At 40.6% G+C, this 15,836-nt stretch overlaps 1 protein-coding gene across 1 annotated transcript in view; it reads right to left on the bottom strand.

The window, feature by feature from the left end:
- The window catches only part of FAM91A1 (family with sequence similarity 91 member A1), a 52,161-nt gene extending 36,332 nt beyond the window's left edge, over positions 1-15,829 (bottom strand). The window contains exons 1-6 of the mRNA XM_006157539.3: positions 15,692-15,829; positions 7,051-7,135; positions 5,354-5,505; positions 3,693-3,750; positions 2,936-3,003; positions 1,644-1,757 (exon numbers count right to left, since the gene is read on the bottom strand). Of these exons, the coding sequence (XP_006157601.1) occupies positions 1,644-1,757; positions 2,936-3,003; positions 3,693-3,750; positions 5,354-5,505; positions 7,051-7,135; positions 15,692-15,763 (549 nt within the window). The 5' untranslated portion in view covers positions 15,764-15,829. The remainder of the gene's footprint in view (positions 1-1,643; positions 1,758-2,935; positions 3,004-3,692; positions 3,751-5,353; positions 5,506-7,050; positions 7,136-15,691) is intronic.
- Between the last annotated feature and the right edge of the window lie 7 nt (positions 15,830-15,836).

Genomic DNA, 15,836 nt, shown 5'->3' with positions numbered 1-15,836 from the left:
GCCACAGAAGCTAGAATTTATGTTCCCCCATAGGAATCATGTAAACTAGAGCCCCTGTCGCCCAAAGCCAACCATAATATCTAGAAATATATATATTTTAGAGGTTTTTGTTATAGGGCATGTGCACTCATCAAAAAGACAGAAAAAGAGAGAGAGACAGAAAGTGAGAAATCACCCCCCCAGGGGGAATGGCCACACTGTAACCCCTTCTCCTCCATTCTCCATGTCCCAAAATCTAGAAATACTACTTTAACCTTCTCCCACTTTCCTGTGTTAAAGCTGGTTATAAAGAAATCTTCCAACCCACCCTCATTCTAGAGAAGTTCCAACCCATATCTGGGAGGAAAATACACTGCACAGGGAGGCCAAGATGATTCTGAACAAAAGGTCTTGCTGGGTTTCCCTGCTCAGTCTGTTAATTATGAGTTAGAGCATACCCTTTCTGCCTAATTATACTTCCACATGGTTGTCCATCACATTAAAGCATGAAAATGCAATTTTCCCTGGGTCTTTGGTTCTTCATTGGCTCTCATACCACACAGAACTTTGAATAAATTCTTCAGGTTTTCTTGTTAATTTGTCTTTTGTTATAGGAGTATCAGCCATGACCATTCTGACGGGTGAGGAAAGGTATCACACATTCCTACCCTTAAACTGATTAGTAATAGTGTCCACTGATAAATGCAAATATCCACTCCTCTCTGGGTTGGATCAGAGTGATTTGCTGATTCTAAATCTTTCAAATCACAAGTTTACTCCAATTCTACAAGACCATTAGCAGTGACAACAGGTTCACTTGCTGTGACACAATTTCACAGCTACATTAGCAAATACTTAAACAGAGGAAAAATTTCTAAGCCTTCCACTCATTGGAGGTAGTACGTCCCCTGGAGAAAAATTGCATGTAGGCTAAAAGAAGTGCATGTATTCTCCTACATCCTTCTACTATGCATACGTATGACCTGGTCTCTGGGGTTCCTCATCACCCCATGCCTTTCTGCTAAATCAATATCCCTTCTAGTACATACAAAGTGTCTATCAAATGTGGTCTGGCCAGTGGGAATAACATTTCCCTCAATCTTGACAACCTCACCTCATCAAAGCACCTATTACTTCTGCACAGCCATTCAGATCAGCGATTAAGAGCATAGGTTTCATAGCAAACTGCCTGGATGGAAATTCTGGGTCCCTACTGCCACTATGACTCAAAATAGTCTCACTTCCCTCATCTTTAAAAAGAGGGTGCAAACAATATATAATTCTGAGATTGTCACAGAATTAAGTTAGATAACATAAAATCTATTTGCAATAGTGCCTAGCATCTAGCACACAGCAGATGTTCAAAAGTGTTAGCCTATAAATCTTACTGTCGTTGATCGACTAGAGCATCATGTATCACCTTATATGAAACTCCTTCCTAGTTAACACCCAGATTACTGTGTCAGAACCAAGTCTAGACTACCTCATCATTGAAGACGATCTTAGAAAGTAACCAATGATCTAGCCTACTAAGGTCATGCCAAATCTTGAATTTAAATGCAATATTCTTCAGGAATATTTTTAAAAATTATAGAAATATAATTAAAAATTATGAAATAAAATTAAAAATCAAAATGATAGATTTAACTTTTAAAGAGTTCTACCTTGATGTCATCCTCTGTGATATATCCAGCCTGCACCACCCACCATGCCTCTATGGCAATCTCCACCGGCTTTACTGGTAGAAGATCACGGGCTGTTTTCCTCCTGAAAAACTTCTGCAATGGTACAAGCATTTGAAAAATTGTGTCAACCTAAAATCAGCAGTTTCTTCTTTTACTAATCATATGATAAGAATGGTTTTTACCAGGCTAAATACTTTATTTCACACTCATGTTTTCAAAATCTTAAGCATTCTAGGTATATTAAAGGAAGAAAGTCATTCTTAAATTATGTCAAAATAAATTATTATAAATCAGCAATCATTAAATCTGGATCTTAAATTCAGAAACTCAAACAAAACCTAAGAGGTAAAAATGCATTTGAAAAATGTGTGTACAAGTGTAATCAAAATAATCAAAATGTGTTTCATCCATTAAGTGAACTTTGGGTGAAGAATAAGCAAGTAAAAGGCTAACAGGACAAAATAAACCTTAAAAAGTCTTAAATATTTAAATGCCTTAAATACTTCTAAATTCAAGAATAAGTTAACCTATAAAAATAATTGATGAGTTCTTTTTTTGGTTTGCTTTGTTTTAAAAAGGCTTTTGTTACAGGGTACATGCACTCGCCAGAGCAAGAAAGAGACAGACAAGAGACAGGGAAAGTGTGGGGGTGGTGTGTGTGGCCACGCCTCGATCCCCTCTCCTCCATTCTCATCCTCAGGTTTTGGGCATGCACGCACACGCGCCCAACATAAGTTTTAAGTGCCCCAGGTCCAGGACTCAAACCATGCGGTCCAACAACATAACTATCCCGCCACCTGCTGGTCTCTTGGTATGATTTCCAAGTCACTGGGTCCAGGACTCAAATTGTGATCAACCAAGTGGGAGTTCAGTGATGTAGTCACTACGCCATCTGTTGGTCAAGGTCTTTTTGTATCATTTCTGCAGTAAGTAGGTTTTGGCACTTAAAAAAAGACTAATCAGGGCCAGCAGGTGGCATGGTGGTTAAGAGGCTGGATCCCACATAAGTGACTCTGTGGATCAAGTTCTGGACCTTGATGGCTTGAAAAGAAAAACATGCCAGGTGCATATAATGAGTGCGTAAAATCTGGAGAGGAAAATGGAAGAGAAAGCAGGGCCATTCCCAGGGGTAGGGAGGGTGATTTCTCACTTTCTGTCTCTCTCTGGCAAGCACACACAACCTATGACAAAAATCTAAAAGGAAAAAGAAAGACTAATCAAACTGTGTGATAAGGAAGCCAGATGAAAATACAAGATTGGAAATGACTTACTTTCGATGATCTACACTGATTCATAAGATCAATGTACTGGTTTCTTCCTATGCCGAGAAGCCTGAGACCTAAAAAAAGAGTCTTTCCTTTAAAAACATTTAATACATCTGGAACTGTCAATACACTCAAGTGATTTTAGAAAAAACCCACAGCTCATCTTCATCTTTTAATTACTGATCAATATGGAACATCAATATCAAATTAAAAGGAATTCTTCAAAAAAATTTTTAAAAGAAAACTAACCCTTGGGCTAGATGGCCCTTTAAACAATGCTGACATAAGAACATTTTTCAAAAGCAGAAGTCCTCCCAATTTCAAGAAGTCAAAATGTACTTATCAGCAAAAGCTTCTTATTCAACAGGACTATCACACATTTCAAACACATACTTCATTAAAATGAGCATAGGAAAACACCAGCAATTTGCCAGTAAAACCCATGTTTCGCGCTACAAAAATACTGTGCACACATTTTCTTCCTTACAACCCACCCATCAGAAAGAACTTCATTCTCTAGAAATATGTAGACTAGTCCTATTTTTCTGATTCTGCCACTCCAAATATTCCTCTCTTAAACATTTAGACAAAGTCACATCTGACTTGTATCATCCAATAAAATTCCCATTAATAATGTTGCTTGCCATTGTTTTTCATGTATTTCAGGTTAAAAAACACACATCACAATATTGACAAACAGCATGCATGTGCAGAGACAGAACCTAAACACTTTCTGCTTACTTCCATATAATTAAATACTTACAGTCAGCAGCCGTGAAATTGGGCAATGAATCATAACTTTTCTCACTGTTCATGATGTCCTTTCAGAAAGAAAAAAAATTATAATTTGAAATGCAAAATTTACTTAGATTAAAAAAAAACATGTGTATAAATAATATTACAGAGGAATAATAATCATTTCAGCAAGCAAGGAAGTCATAGTTTAACAATCTAGAGCATACATGTCTCACTGTGCACTTACCACAAGATCCCAACCTAGTAATTAAAGAGCAGACATACAGGTCTGGGTTTCTCTCAACACGCTCTCTGAGTCCCAAACAGCTGCCCTGTAATCTCAGCCCTGCAAAATCTAGGCAAGAAAAGAGCGTAGAGTGTCTGCCTCTCCATACTTCATACCTGGTCCTAGATGCCTACTCTGAGGAAAGGCCACATAACGTGTCACAGCTCCATCAACACGCACCCAAGACATGCACTCCCGGCAAAGAGTCTAATCCCTTAGTGGTCTGTGCTCCTATGAGTCTCTATTAGTAGCAGTTAGACTCAGTGGTCAGCTTTTTCCAATCATAATCATAATCAGCTTCTCTCCAATCATAATCTGCTTCTCCAATAATAAACCAACTATTTGCTGTGGGGATAAGATCCTAATGGTGTAAGAACAGAAAGCAGAGAGCAGCAAGTACATAGATGTAAATGAAATGAAAGCTGATAAATAGGACAAAAATTGTCTATTTTTATCTCCTAAACCTTATAGATGACACCAGAAAAATAACCAAAAAGCAGCAATAACTACTGTACTTACTGACTAGCTCCACCTTCATCATGCTACCCTGGCTCCTCAATATGCTACACAGGCTATCAACCCTCAAGCTTTACTCTAGTATCTCCTCCAAGAGGGCTATGGGAAGCATGGAGCTGACACACCTGCAGAGAAGGGGCTCTCGGAGCTAAGCAAAGGGACCTCAAAGCAAAGGATGGCACATCATAAAGGGAACTAGCCCCACCATTCCTGCAGGTTCCTACCTACTTCTAGGTTTTTCTCTGCTCTGCAAATGGGTAGTGAGCCCAAAATAGTAACACTCAACCATAATCAAGTAGCAAACAAATACTAGATAAATACTACACATCTTTACAGAACACTCACTTAAGAACAATAGATAGCTAGCATTAAAGCTATTCAGAACAAGCCCAAACACTGCTTTTGGAGAAAGGCTAACAACTAAAAGCTCCTAATTACAGAAAGATATTAACAGCCAAGAATAGTGATACTTTTTCTGACATGTATATTATATGTTAGGTCTATGTCATCATTTATTCTTTATACCAATAGTAAACAGTTAAATAATTCAATTTCTCTGAGTTTAATGTTCAGTTCTGTCACCCACATTTTCCACTTTGATTGTACTAAAGTAATAAACTTTAGAAAGATTGTGCTAACGTAAGTGACTAATTAATGCTACATAAAGGGTCAATAAGAATGCAAAATAGAAACAAATATAGTTCTGATATCAAAACATCAAAACATCAATGAGGACAACTACTTGTATAGTGTGGCTCAAACAGTTACCTAGAAACCAATGGTCCTTTTCATGCTGTAATCTCAGAAACAATGTCCAGAGCTGCAGATCTGGCAAAGTGTCCTGTCATGTAGTCCCACCCCATCCCTAATGATTCACCTACACTCACCTCCATAATCCCAGTATAATAGGAAAATGGTGTTATCCTCAGTCCCTTCACCATGATATCCGATAAATGGTAAGGGTACAGCATGAGATGATCTCGACTGTACTTCAGCAGCTCCTCATAGTATCTGCGTTCATCTTTCTTGACATGTTTCACTGGAGAAAGAGAAATTCTAATTTTTTTTTCAGCTACATATCAACCATAAATACAGTAAGAAATACTTCATGAACCAATATTAATTTAAAAAGAACAGGATATAAATTGGAAGAAGACATATAAAATTTCCAACTTGGAACAAATCATTACACCATAAGAAACAGACTTCAGAGTATATAAGTAAAATATGTAATACAACACGTAAGTAGAGAAATAAATCTTACAAATCAGAAAACAAGCATGGAACCACCACAATGACCCCAAAAAGGTATAAAACTTAGGCTATGATTCATTAAATCCCTTTAGAAGACAGTGAAACTGAATGTTGCTTTTCAATGAAGTCAAGTATGTTTTTAAATTACTGGGTCACTGGAAAAGTCATGGCCCATTTTCGCATAGAAAAATACATCATGATTTTTCCAGTGACCCAATACTTGCTGGGATTTTTTTAAATTTAAAAAAATTTTTTTTTTTTTTTAATGTAAAAAGCCTCAGCCAGCAGATGGTATAATGGTTATGTTGCTGGACTCCCATGTAGTCAACTACAACTCAAGTCCCAGATTCGGCAACTTAAAACTCACACTGAGCATGTGTGTGTGCATGCCCAAAATCTTAAGATGAGAATGGAGGAAAAGGGACTGAGGTGTGGCCATCCCCCCAGGGGGTGATTTCTCACTTTCTGTTTTTCTGGGGAGTGCATGTGCCCTATAGCAAAAATCTCTCTCTTAAGCAAAACAAAACAAAAAAGTAGAACGTTTTCCTGAGTTCCCTGGAAACCATTTATGTAGAAAACTGAAAATAATAAGTTTATAAGAAAAACACATAGGAGGGAAAGACTAGCAGAACAGAACAAAACCAAAGGAATCTGACAAGAATCAAACATTTAAAAAAAAAATGTAAGAAAATCCTGGAACTAACTGTTTAAAACTTGTTCCAATTATTACAGGAGTTTGTACTGAAGTTTTATTATTTGGAGACAAAGACAAAACTTAAAGTCAAAATGATTAAGAACCAATATACTTTTTCGTTTCTAATGTATTTTCTCATCACAGGCAAAAAGAGGACATCTGAATTAATACACTTTAGGTAATGTGATAATGTATCAGAATTTGAAAGAAAAATCTATTTGCTAATACAAATTTTTACATGAAATGAACAAGTTTAGAGTTTTAGTCTATGCATAGAATAATTTCAGTACTATGAAATATGTATTAAAAAGATAAAATTATGGGAACCAGCCGGGAGTGAAGTGGTTAAAGTGCTGGACTCCCACATGGCTGGCCATGATTTGAGTCCTGGACTCAGCGACTTAGAAATCACATCAGATACATGTGCGTGCAAGCTCAAAATCCCAAGACTGGATTGCAGCATGGTCATCCTCCCTGGATGATTTCTCATATTCCTTCTTACTTCTCTCTCTCTCCTCACCAGTGAACACACACACCCTATGGCAAAAACCTTCAATTAAAAAAACAAAAGACAAAATTATGAAAATGATGAATTGGCAAGTCACTTCTATCCCGATATAAAATGTCTCTACTTACCTAAGTTATTTCTATACCGTAACTGATTACGAATACTGTACAGGACCACCTGCTTTTCATATTCTCTCTGGGAATTTCCAAGACTCTAAAAAAAAATTTTAGATAGATTTAAAATCATTTCCAAACTTAACAAATTTTCCCCCCACAAAATTTCAAAACTAAGATCCCTGACATCTCAAATTGCAGAAATGACTTAAGAACATTTTCTTAAATGTTATTACACTAACTTTCCTATTACAATATTAGAACAAAAATTCACTGTCCATTCAGTCTGCCTTTCTAAAAGGACTTACTGAAATTATCTAACGTACTTAATATCAAAAGAACAGCATGAGAGCATAACTTCACTTAACAAAGAGCTAAGTTCTACCTAGAAGGATTTTCTTCCTAGGATTAGCAGATGGCGTAACAGTTATGCCGCTGGACTGCCACATAGTCAACTATGGCTCAAGTCCCGAACCCAGTGGCTTAAAACTCAAACCAGGCATGTGTTCATGTGTGCCTAAAATCCCGAGAAGAAAGTGGAAGAGAAGGGATTGCAGTATGGTGGCCTTCCCCCACACACACACACGCCCTGGGGGGAGGATTTGTAACTTTTCGTCTGTGTCTTTCTGTCTCTCCTGCCAGCCCACAGGTCATATAGCAAAAATCTCTCCCTCTCCCCTCCCCCAAAAAAGAAAGCAAGCAATCCTTCCTGATTCCTCCAAATTTGTATGTGTTGAATGGATGGATAGACAATTTCTTGCACGACTATTAACTATTTACTGTATTTAAGAACAGCAACAAAGGACAGACAGAGCTGTCTTTAATAATTATTTGTAGCTGAGGGGTATGATTTTTAAAGACCGAGATTTCTAGATATTTACATATCAAGTGTTCCTAAGACTGCTTCTTAAAGATGCCATCTCCCTGGGTCAGGTGAAGGTACAGTGGTTACACAACTGGATCCACATTGGAAAGGTCCCTAAGCATGTTGGGCATGCCTGTTTTCAACCATGAAGAAGGCACACTGAGGCTGGGAGTGGATCATGGCATAGGGTACCTCCTAGGAGTGTCTAAATGTCTCTCTTTCTCATGGGAAAAATAAATACTCTTTTTTTTTTTTTTTCCCTAAAAAGCCACCTTCCTTATGGCTACAAAGCATTTAGACATTTTCTGAATTCCAAGAGTTTTTTTGTTTTTGTTTTCTAGAGAAAGATTTTTGCTATAGGGTGCATGTGCATGCAGGAGAGACAGAAAGACAGAAAGTGAGAAATCACTCCCCAAGGGGAGATGGCCACACTGCAACACCTTTTCCTCTCATGATTTTGGGTACACACGCACATGTGCTCAATGTGAGTTTTAAGCCACCGGGTTTGGGACTTGAATCCCAGCTGACTTACATGGGAGTCCAGCAACATAACTATTATGCCATCAGCTAGTCCCTTGACAGATTTTTTAATAAGCAAAAAAACTGTCTAGGGCTGGTCCCATAGCCTAATGGTTAAGGGAGGCAGATCTACAAGGGCAGCCATAGTTCAAGCCCTAGCCCTGGTGGCTTGAAAAACAACTGGATGTGTGTGCATGTGTCCCAATTCTGAGAAGGTGGAGAAAGGGTGGCAGCGGGACCACAGCCCATGCTGAGCGCTTTCTCCCTGTCTCTGATGAATGCAAGTACTCTCTGGCAATTAAAAAAAATAAACCAATTAAGGGAACCAGCAGTTAGCGTAAAGGCTATGTCGCTGGATTCCCACGTAGTCGACCGCGGTTCGCATCCCGGACCCGGTGGCTTAGAACTCACGCCGGGCGCATGTGCATGCGTGCCCAAGATCCCAAGAGGAGAACGGAGGAGAAGGGATTGCAGCGTGACCATCCGCCCTGGGGGGTGATTTCTCGCTTTCTGTCTCTATGTCTCTCTCTGTCTGTGGCGAGCGCACATACCCTATAGCAAAAAAACTCTCAAAAAAAATAAATAAATAAATAAACCGATTAAAAAAAAAAAAACTACTTTGTAACCATGCACCCCTTGGTATTTTAAGTTCAAAGCTGAAGTACTCATGAAAGCAAAGAACAAGTCTGCCTGATTATAAACAGCATGACATTCAATGTGTGATCATAAACTTAAGAGAGACTGCTATCCCCCCTTCTAATTACTATGTATGGTCTTCCCAACACACCTTAAAGTGAAATGAGACATCTTAGAAGAGTTAAGACAGAAAGATCAGAGGACTCAGTTTGTCATACTTATTACACATAGATTTTTAAAGCCAATGTAAATGTCCATGCATACATCTTTAGGCAATCTTCCCAACAACACTGAGGAAGCTCCCCCCTAAATAAACTGGCCCATAACAAGAACCCCAGGGGGAGGATTTTACCAAAAATGGGATATGAGGGGAAAAAATGATCTTCCTGCATCTAGATTAGCTTATTTATCACAGATTAAACCAGAACTCACTCTACTATCACAATGTATATCTTACACTCTTTTCACCTACTTTAACATTGTAAGTGACTGGAAATAGAGTCAACTGGAGAGAAACTACCAGCTTCTATGTAGCACCAAAGCTAGGGTCAATACTGAAGATACTGTGGGTCTCAAAATAGTAGGCTGTCAAATTTACAAAGGTGTTCTCTAGCTCTACTGCCAAGACGTCTCTTTCTCAGGGAACATAAAACAAGTACAAAATTTTGCTAAAATCTTAAAACTTCAAAACTTGAGGTTTTTCCCTTCTGTTTCAAAGTATATTTTCACATGACATAACTTACAAGCATTTTTCTCTTTCAAACTCTATTCTTGGTAGCTCCAGGACAAAAACTATAAATTGAGCCATTCACACAAGATTTAAAAATTGACTACTCACATGCCTCATTAGAGAATACCATACCTATCTAACATGTAAGCTTCTGTGCTAGACATGAAGTAATGACTAGACCAGATTCGTTCAACACACATATATTGATATGTACACAAAAATCTAAAAGCCATATCAAAAACTGATTCTATTCTTAACCAGTTAAGTATGTAAAATAAAATTGCTTTGTTCAGAGATTCTTGAAGCTCCTCTCTCACTCCATCTCCAAATCTCCCACCCTTCACATTTTAAACACTGGTGCCACCATAGGAGAGAAAGGAAGGGGAGGGGTCCTTTTCCCCTGGGACAATGCTGGCCCTGCAGAAATATAATACTAATCAGGTCTGATAAATGAAGTTGGGCTGCACTTTAAAGGAACCATACCAGATAAAGGGTGGCAGGAATAGGTATTTCTATAAAGCATCCGTTGTGCAGCAGGTTACTCTAAAAGCACGAAGATGTGCTAAAGCCTTTGCTCCTACAGACCCCAGCCCCCAACCTGGACACCCCAGCAACATGTTACCCCCACCCCCTGCCAAAAAAAAATAAAACACCTTTTTTTTTCAATTGACCCATTTTTCGATAATACTGAACCTTCTAAGATTTGCCTTGAATGAACTATCAACTGTTTTAAATGAATATCAGATAACTGGCAAACTGTAGAAAAACCATGGGCGAGCAGGTGGTGTGGTGAGATGCAGGATTCCCACATAGCCGACCACAGTTCAAGTTTCGGAGCTGGTAGCTTGAAAATCATGCCAGGAGTGTGTGCATGCTTGCCCAGTATCCCAAGGAGAATGGAGAAGGCACTGTGGTATGGCTACCCACACCACAGGGGGTGATTTCTTACTTTCCCCTCTCTCTTTCTCTGCCTCTCTCCAACAAGTGTATATACCCTATGGCTAAAATCTATTTTTTATTTATACACACGCACACACACACACACACACACATATAAAGGCCCTATCTACAACATCTTAATGTTTCTTTAAATCCAGCATGACTAGATTATTAGTCATTAATTATCTAATTAAAAAATTAGAACATTAAAAATTTCATTTCGTCCCTATAAAAAAGTTACTTGAAATGCATTTTTTTTTAAATTTGAATCCCCTCACCCCATCTTTCAGAACTGGGAAATAGAGGAATCTTCCAAATTAAACCAATCAATACTTAATGGAAACTGTATCAAAGTACTTAGTATCCAGAAGACAAATTCGTTCTGTACAAGGAATAGTCCCTACTTTTAAAATTACTGGGCTGATGCCATGATTCATTCATTCTGCACCTACTTACCAAAAGCCAATTATGGGATAGGTCCTCAGGTTACAAAAGTATAACAAGCAATGGAACCAGAAAATGCACCACAGTGGGTTCAGTGCTTTGCCGGGCGAGAAATACAGTGCCTGGCAACATGATCCAAGGGGCAACTACTCTAAGATTTAGGAGGTCAGGGAACTCTTTCAGGAGGAATAAATATCAGAGCGGGATCTAAAAGAAACCACAAGCTAAAGGAGACACCTAGTGAGTGACAGGATTGGGTCTGCTCTTTAGAAACCTCACCCCAGAGCAGTGAAGAATGGATGGGAGGGTCTTACTCTGAGAGCGGACCAGACAGGCTGCCACAATGAGATGAAGCCTTATCCAGGGACACAGTGGTAAGACCAGTGAGTCTAAAGCAGTCAACTGTACAGAGGGTTCTGCAATACTACGAAAACCCAGGCTTATCCTAAGCTAAAGCAGCTGATGTTTTAAGTGATCTTAAACACACACACTGAAGTTTAATTTCACATTAGGACCTAATTTTTTTAATACAATCATATATCTTTTTGCCACTGAGCTACATTTATTGGGTAGTCGAAAAAGCCATGGCATATTTTTCTATGCTTTTCTATGCAAAAATGCACCATGACTTTTCTGACGACTCAATGAAAAGAACAGTAAAGGAAAAATGGAAACAAAGAAGAAAAGGTTCTTGTGTCTTAAAGTTGTTTTCAGATATGCTACAAAACCCAGAACAAAGTGTACCAAAAGCCCTCCTTCAAACTTAACCAAAGAACTTTTTTGAGAGATTTCTTGTTTTGTTTTAGGGCACGTGAGCTCCCCAGAGAAACAGAGACAGAGAGACAGAAAGTGAGAAAACACCCCTCAGGGGGATGGCCACGCAGCAATCCCTTCTCCTCCTGGGATCTTGGGCACGCACACAAGCACATGTGCCTGGCATGAGTTTAAAGCCGTGGGGTCTGGTACGCAAACCACAGTAGATCATGGGAGTTCAGGGACATAACCATTAAGCCATCTGCTGATCTCCAAAAGAAAATTATTTGGGGTCAGCAGGTGGTGTGATTAAGGGCGCTGGACTCCCACATGGCTGAGTGTGGTTCAAGTCCCAGACCTGGTGGCTTGCTTTCTCGCTTTCTCTTTCATTATGTCCCTCTCTGCTCAAATGTTTTAAATTAATTAATTAAGTCAAATAAAATAATTCTTTTAAAAAAATTTTCTTCAGATTCAGCACTTCCTTCTCCCAACTTAAGATAAATGCCACATGGGCGGCAATTGAAACTCATGAATTCTACCTTCCTGAAATGTCTTTTTCCACTTTATTGGGTTTTGGCATCTTTTCAAAGTGAAAGCATGTTCTTTGCCACCTGATACATCACTAGAACCTTACGCTTTCCTAGAACTAAAGCCCTTATGACAACAAAGTAAGTCACAATATGTAATCCTTACACGATTTCAAACTTTCCAAAAATACCATTGTCCAGCACTGATGGAAAACAGAATTTCACTCCAAACCATGTACAGTGGAAGGAACAGAAGATCTATGAACAGAGAAATAAAGCTAGCTAACGGAAAATGGGTATTTCGGGAAAACTATGTGTGGGTTTCAAAATTTTTGTGCACCAGAATAAACTCCTATTAACTCGTTAAAACATTTCTGCAATGGGTCTTCCCCTTCTGGGACCTTTTAGCTTTGGGGTTACCCTTTCTTTTTTTGTTTTTGGAGAGGTATTTGCTATAGGGCGCATGCGCTCGCCAGAGACGTAGAGACAGAAAGCGAGAAATCACCCCTGGGGGGATGGCCACGCCGCAATCCCTTCTCCTCCATTCTCCTCTTGGGATCTTGGGCACGCACGCACATGCGCCCGGCACTGAGTTTTAAACCACCGGGTCCGGGACGCGAACCGCGGTCAACTACGCGGTAGTCCAGCGACATAGCCATAACGCTAACTGCTGGTTCCCAACTCATTAAAACATTTCTGAACAATATCTAGTCTGAGACACTAAGAAGATTAAGACATCAGTTTGAAAAGGGACTCCCTCAGAGCAACATGAATTCTGCTAAAATTGAAGAACAAACTCCCAATTTGAAGCCTGAGTGGAATAATGGTACAACAAAATCACTGATGCTTTAGGAAAAGCCTTCAAGGTCAATGCCCCCAAATAAATCAGCAGTTTACAAATTGATAGCTCATTTGAAGAAAGGATGAGACATCAAAGATGACACCCGCAAGGGCAGAACATCCACATCAATCTGCACAGAAAAAAAATTACTCTTGCACAAATCAAAGAAGACCAACAATGAACAGCAGACACAATAGCCGACACCAAAGACATCTCGCTTGGCTCAGTTGCCACAATCCTGAATTAAAAATTAAAGTTAAGTAAACTTTCTGCTTTATGGGTGCCGAAACTGTGGCACCCAGATCAGCTGCAAATGGCCAATCAATGCACAAAGCAATGACTACTACCGGGTGGAAGTGAGCGGTCAAAGCACCAGCAGGCAGGTGAAGAGCAAAGGTCGGGGATACAGTTTGGGGGAATGCTCAAGGCATTTTGCTTATTGGCTTTCTGGAGGGTCAAAGAATGATAACAGCTGCTTATTCTGACAGTGTCCTGAGAAAGACAGCTGAAGTTTTAGCAGAAAAATGCCAAGGGAAGCTTCACCAGAGAGCCCTTCCCCACCATGACAATGTTCCCGTTCACTCTTCTCATGGGACAGTAATTTTGCCAAAGTTTCAATGGCAAATCATCAAGCATCCACCTTAGAGTCCTAATTTGGTTTCTTTTCACTTCTTTTTGTTTCCTGATCTTAAAAAAAAGTCTTTAAGGGGTATCCGTGTAAATAAGGCTGCATTGACGCGGTTAAATTCCCAGGACTCAGTTCTTTAGAAATGGACTGGTTACAATAGTTTTAAAACTGTCTTAAACTTGATGGAACTTCTGTTGAGAAGCAAAGCTTATATTTTTTAATCTTTTAATTCCATTTTCCACAAACTTGTTGAAGTCACCCTCATACACAGCACCTGTCACTACCATCTTAAGTTGTTTTTTTAGTTTTTTTTTTTTTAAGAGGTTTTGCTATAGGGCACGTGCACTTGCCAGACAGACAGAGACGGAGAGACAGAAAGCGAGAAATCACCCCCCAGGGAGGATGGCCACACCACAATCCCTTCTCCTCCATTCTCCTCTCGGGATCTTTGGCACACACGCACATGCGCCCGGCATGAGTTTTAAGGCATCGGGTTCGGGACTCGAACCATGGTCAACTACATGGGAATCCAGCAACATAGCCATTATGCTGCTTTTCCCTGGTTTTAGTTTTTTTAAAGAGAGATTTTTGCTATAGGGTGCACATGCTCACCAGAGAGAGAGAAAGCAAGCAAGAAATCACCCATGGGGGCGGGGGTGAGGGGGTTGGACTGGGGGTGGCCATGCTGCAATCCCTTCTACTCTATTCTCCTTTGGGGATTTTGGGCATGCACAAACAAGTGCCAGGTATGAGTTTCAAGGCTCCAGGTCCGAGGTCGGTCTTGTGGGAGTCTAGCACCTTAACCACTATGCCACCTGCTGGCCCTGGTCCCCCTTCTTAAGATGTAACACCACCTGCACTGTGGTATTTTTACTTTTTCACTCTCTTTCTTTGCAAAAATAGAAGCTCCAAGGCAGTCTGTCTTGCTGATTGCTGCAAAGTACCTGCATCTAGGGCAAGGCACAGCACTTGGCAGGTGCTCAGTGTCTATTAACCAGCTGAATAAAAGTGGCACGAGAAAACCTCACGTCCCTCCTTGTTGACACATCTTCAACACACCCCTCCTGTCTAAAGTCCAACAAAACAAAGCATGCAAACCTCTTCCAAATCTGGCCTTGCCTACTTTTCGGACTCACCTCCTACCACCCCCACACACTCACAAAACTGCACCTCCCAGTACACTGCTGCAGACACCAAACTCCAAACTTTGGTGATACGCAGCCACTCCATACTCTCATGACATGCTCTTTCACTTGGCCACGCTTTTTAAAATGACTTTCTCTCTCCGTGGAAAAACCTTCCTCTCATCTAATCCTTATTCGTCCTCCAAGGCTCAATTTCTACGTCTTCTCTAGGCATCCTCCCAAACTCACTGGATTTCTTCCTCCCTTTGCTCTACACATATAATAGAGGTACTTAGGAGCTGCTATGGCCCTATGTTGGATTCATTTGTTCCTCGTTCCTTTCCCACCACCCTGAAGTTCGTGTTTTAAATCTCTGCATCACAGGTGCCCGGAGGAATGGAAAGGGCAAAGGCGCCAGGCGAGTCTATGAACATCGTTCCACCCGATTTAGCAACGGCCCTCCTGCCCCTGTGGCTTACAGCCGTCCCCTCCCCAACCCTGGGCTGGGGGTCAATTTTTCCGAGACTGTGGAGAGGGAAGGGGCTGGAGTCAGCCGAGAGGAGCCCGCTCGGGCCCGGCGGGATCGGCGAGCAGGTGATGGCAAGGCGGGGCCGAACCAGTCCCGGCCCCGGCCGAGCCTCCGACTGTACCTGTCTCACGTTGGCTGGCAACTTGCTCCAGGGGTAGTTGTGCCGGATGTGGAACTCCACGTCTATGTTCATGATGCCGGGGCCGGCGGCGGCGACTGAAACGCCGCCTCCTGCCTGCCGGGCCTCGGGCAAGCCGGGGAGCCCC

The sequence above is a fragment of the Tupaia chinensis genome, unplaced genomic scaffold (genome assembly GCF_000334495.1).
Source record: "Tupaia chinensis unplaced genomic scaffold, TupChi_1.0 Scaffold000545_1, whole genome shotgun sequence".
Classification (NCBI taxonomy): Eukaryota; Metazoa; Chordata; class Mammalia; order Scandentia; family Tupaiidae; genus Tupaia; species Tupaia belangeri.
This window is presented reverse-complemented; position numbering and strand designations above follow the sequence as displayed.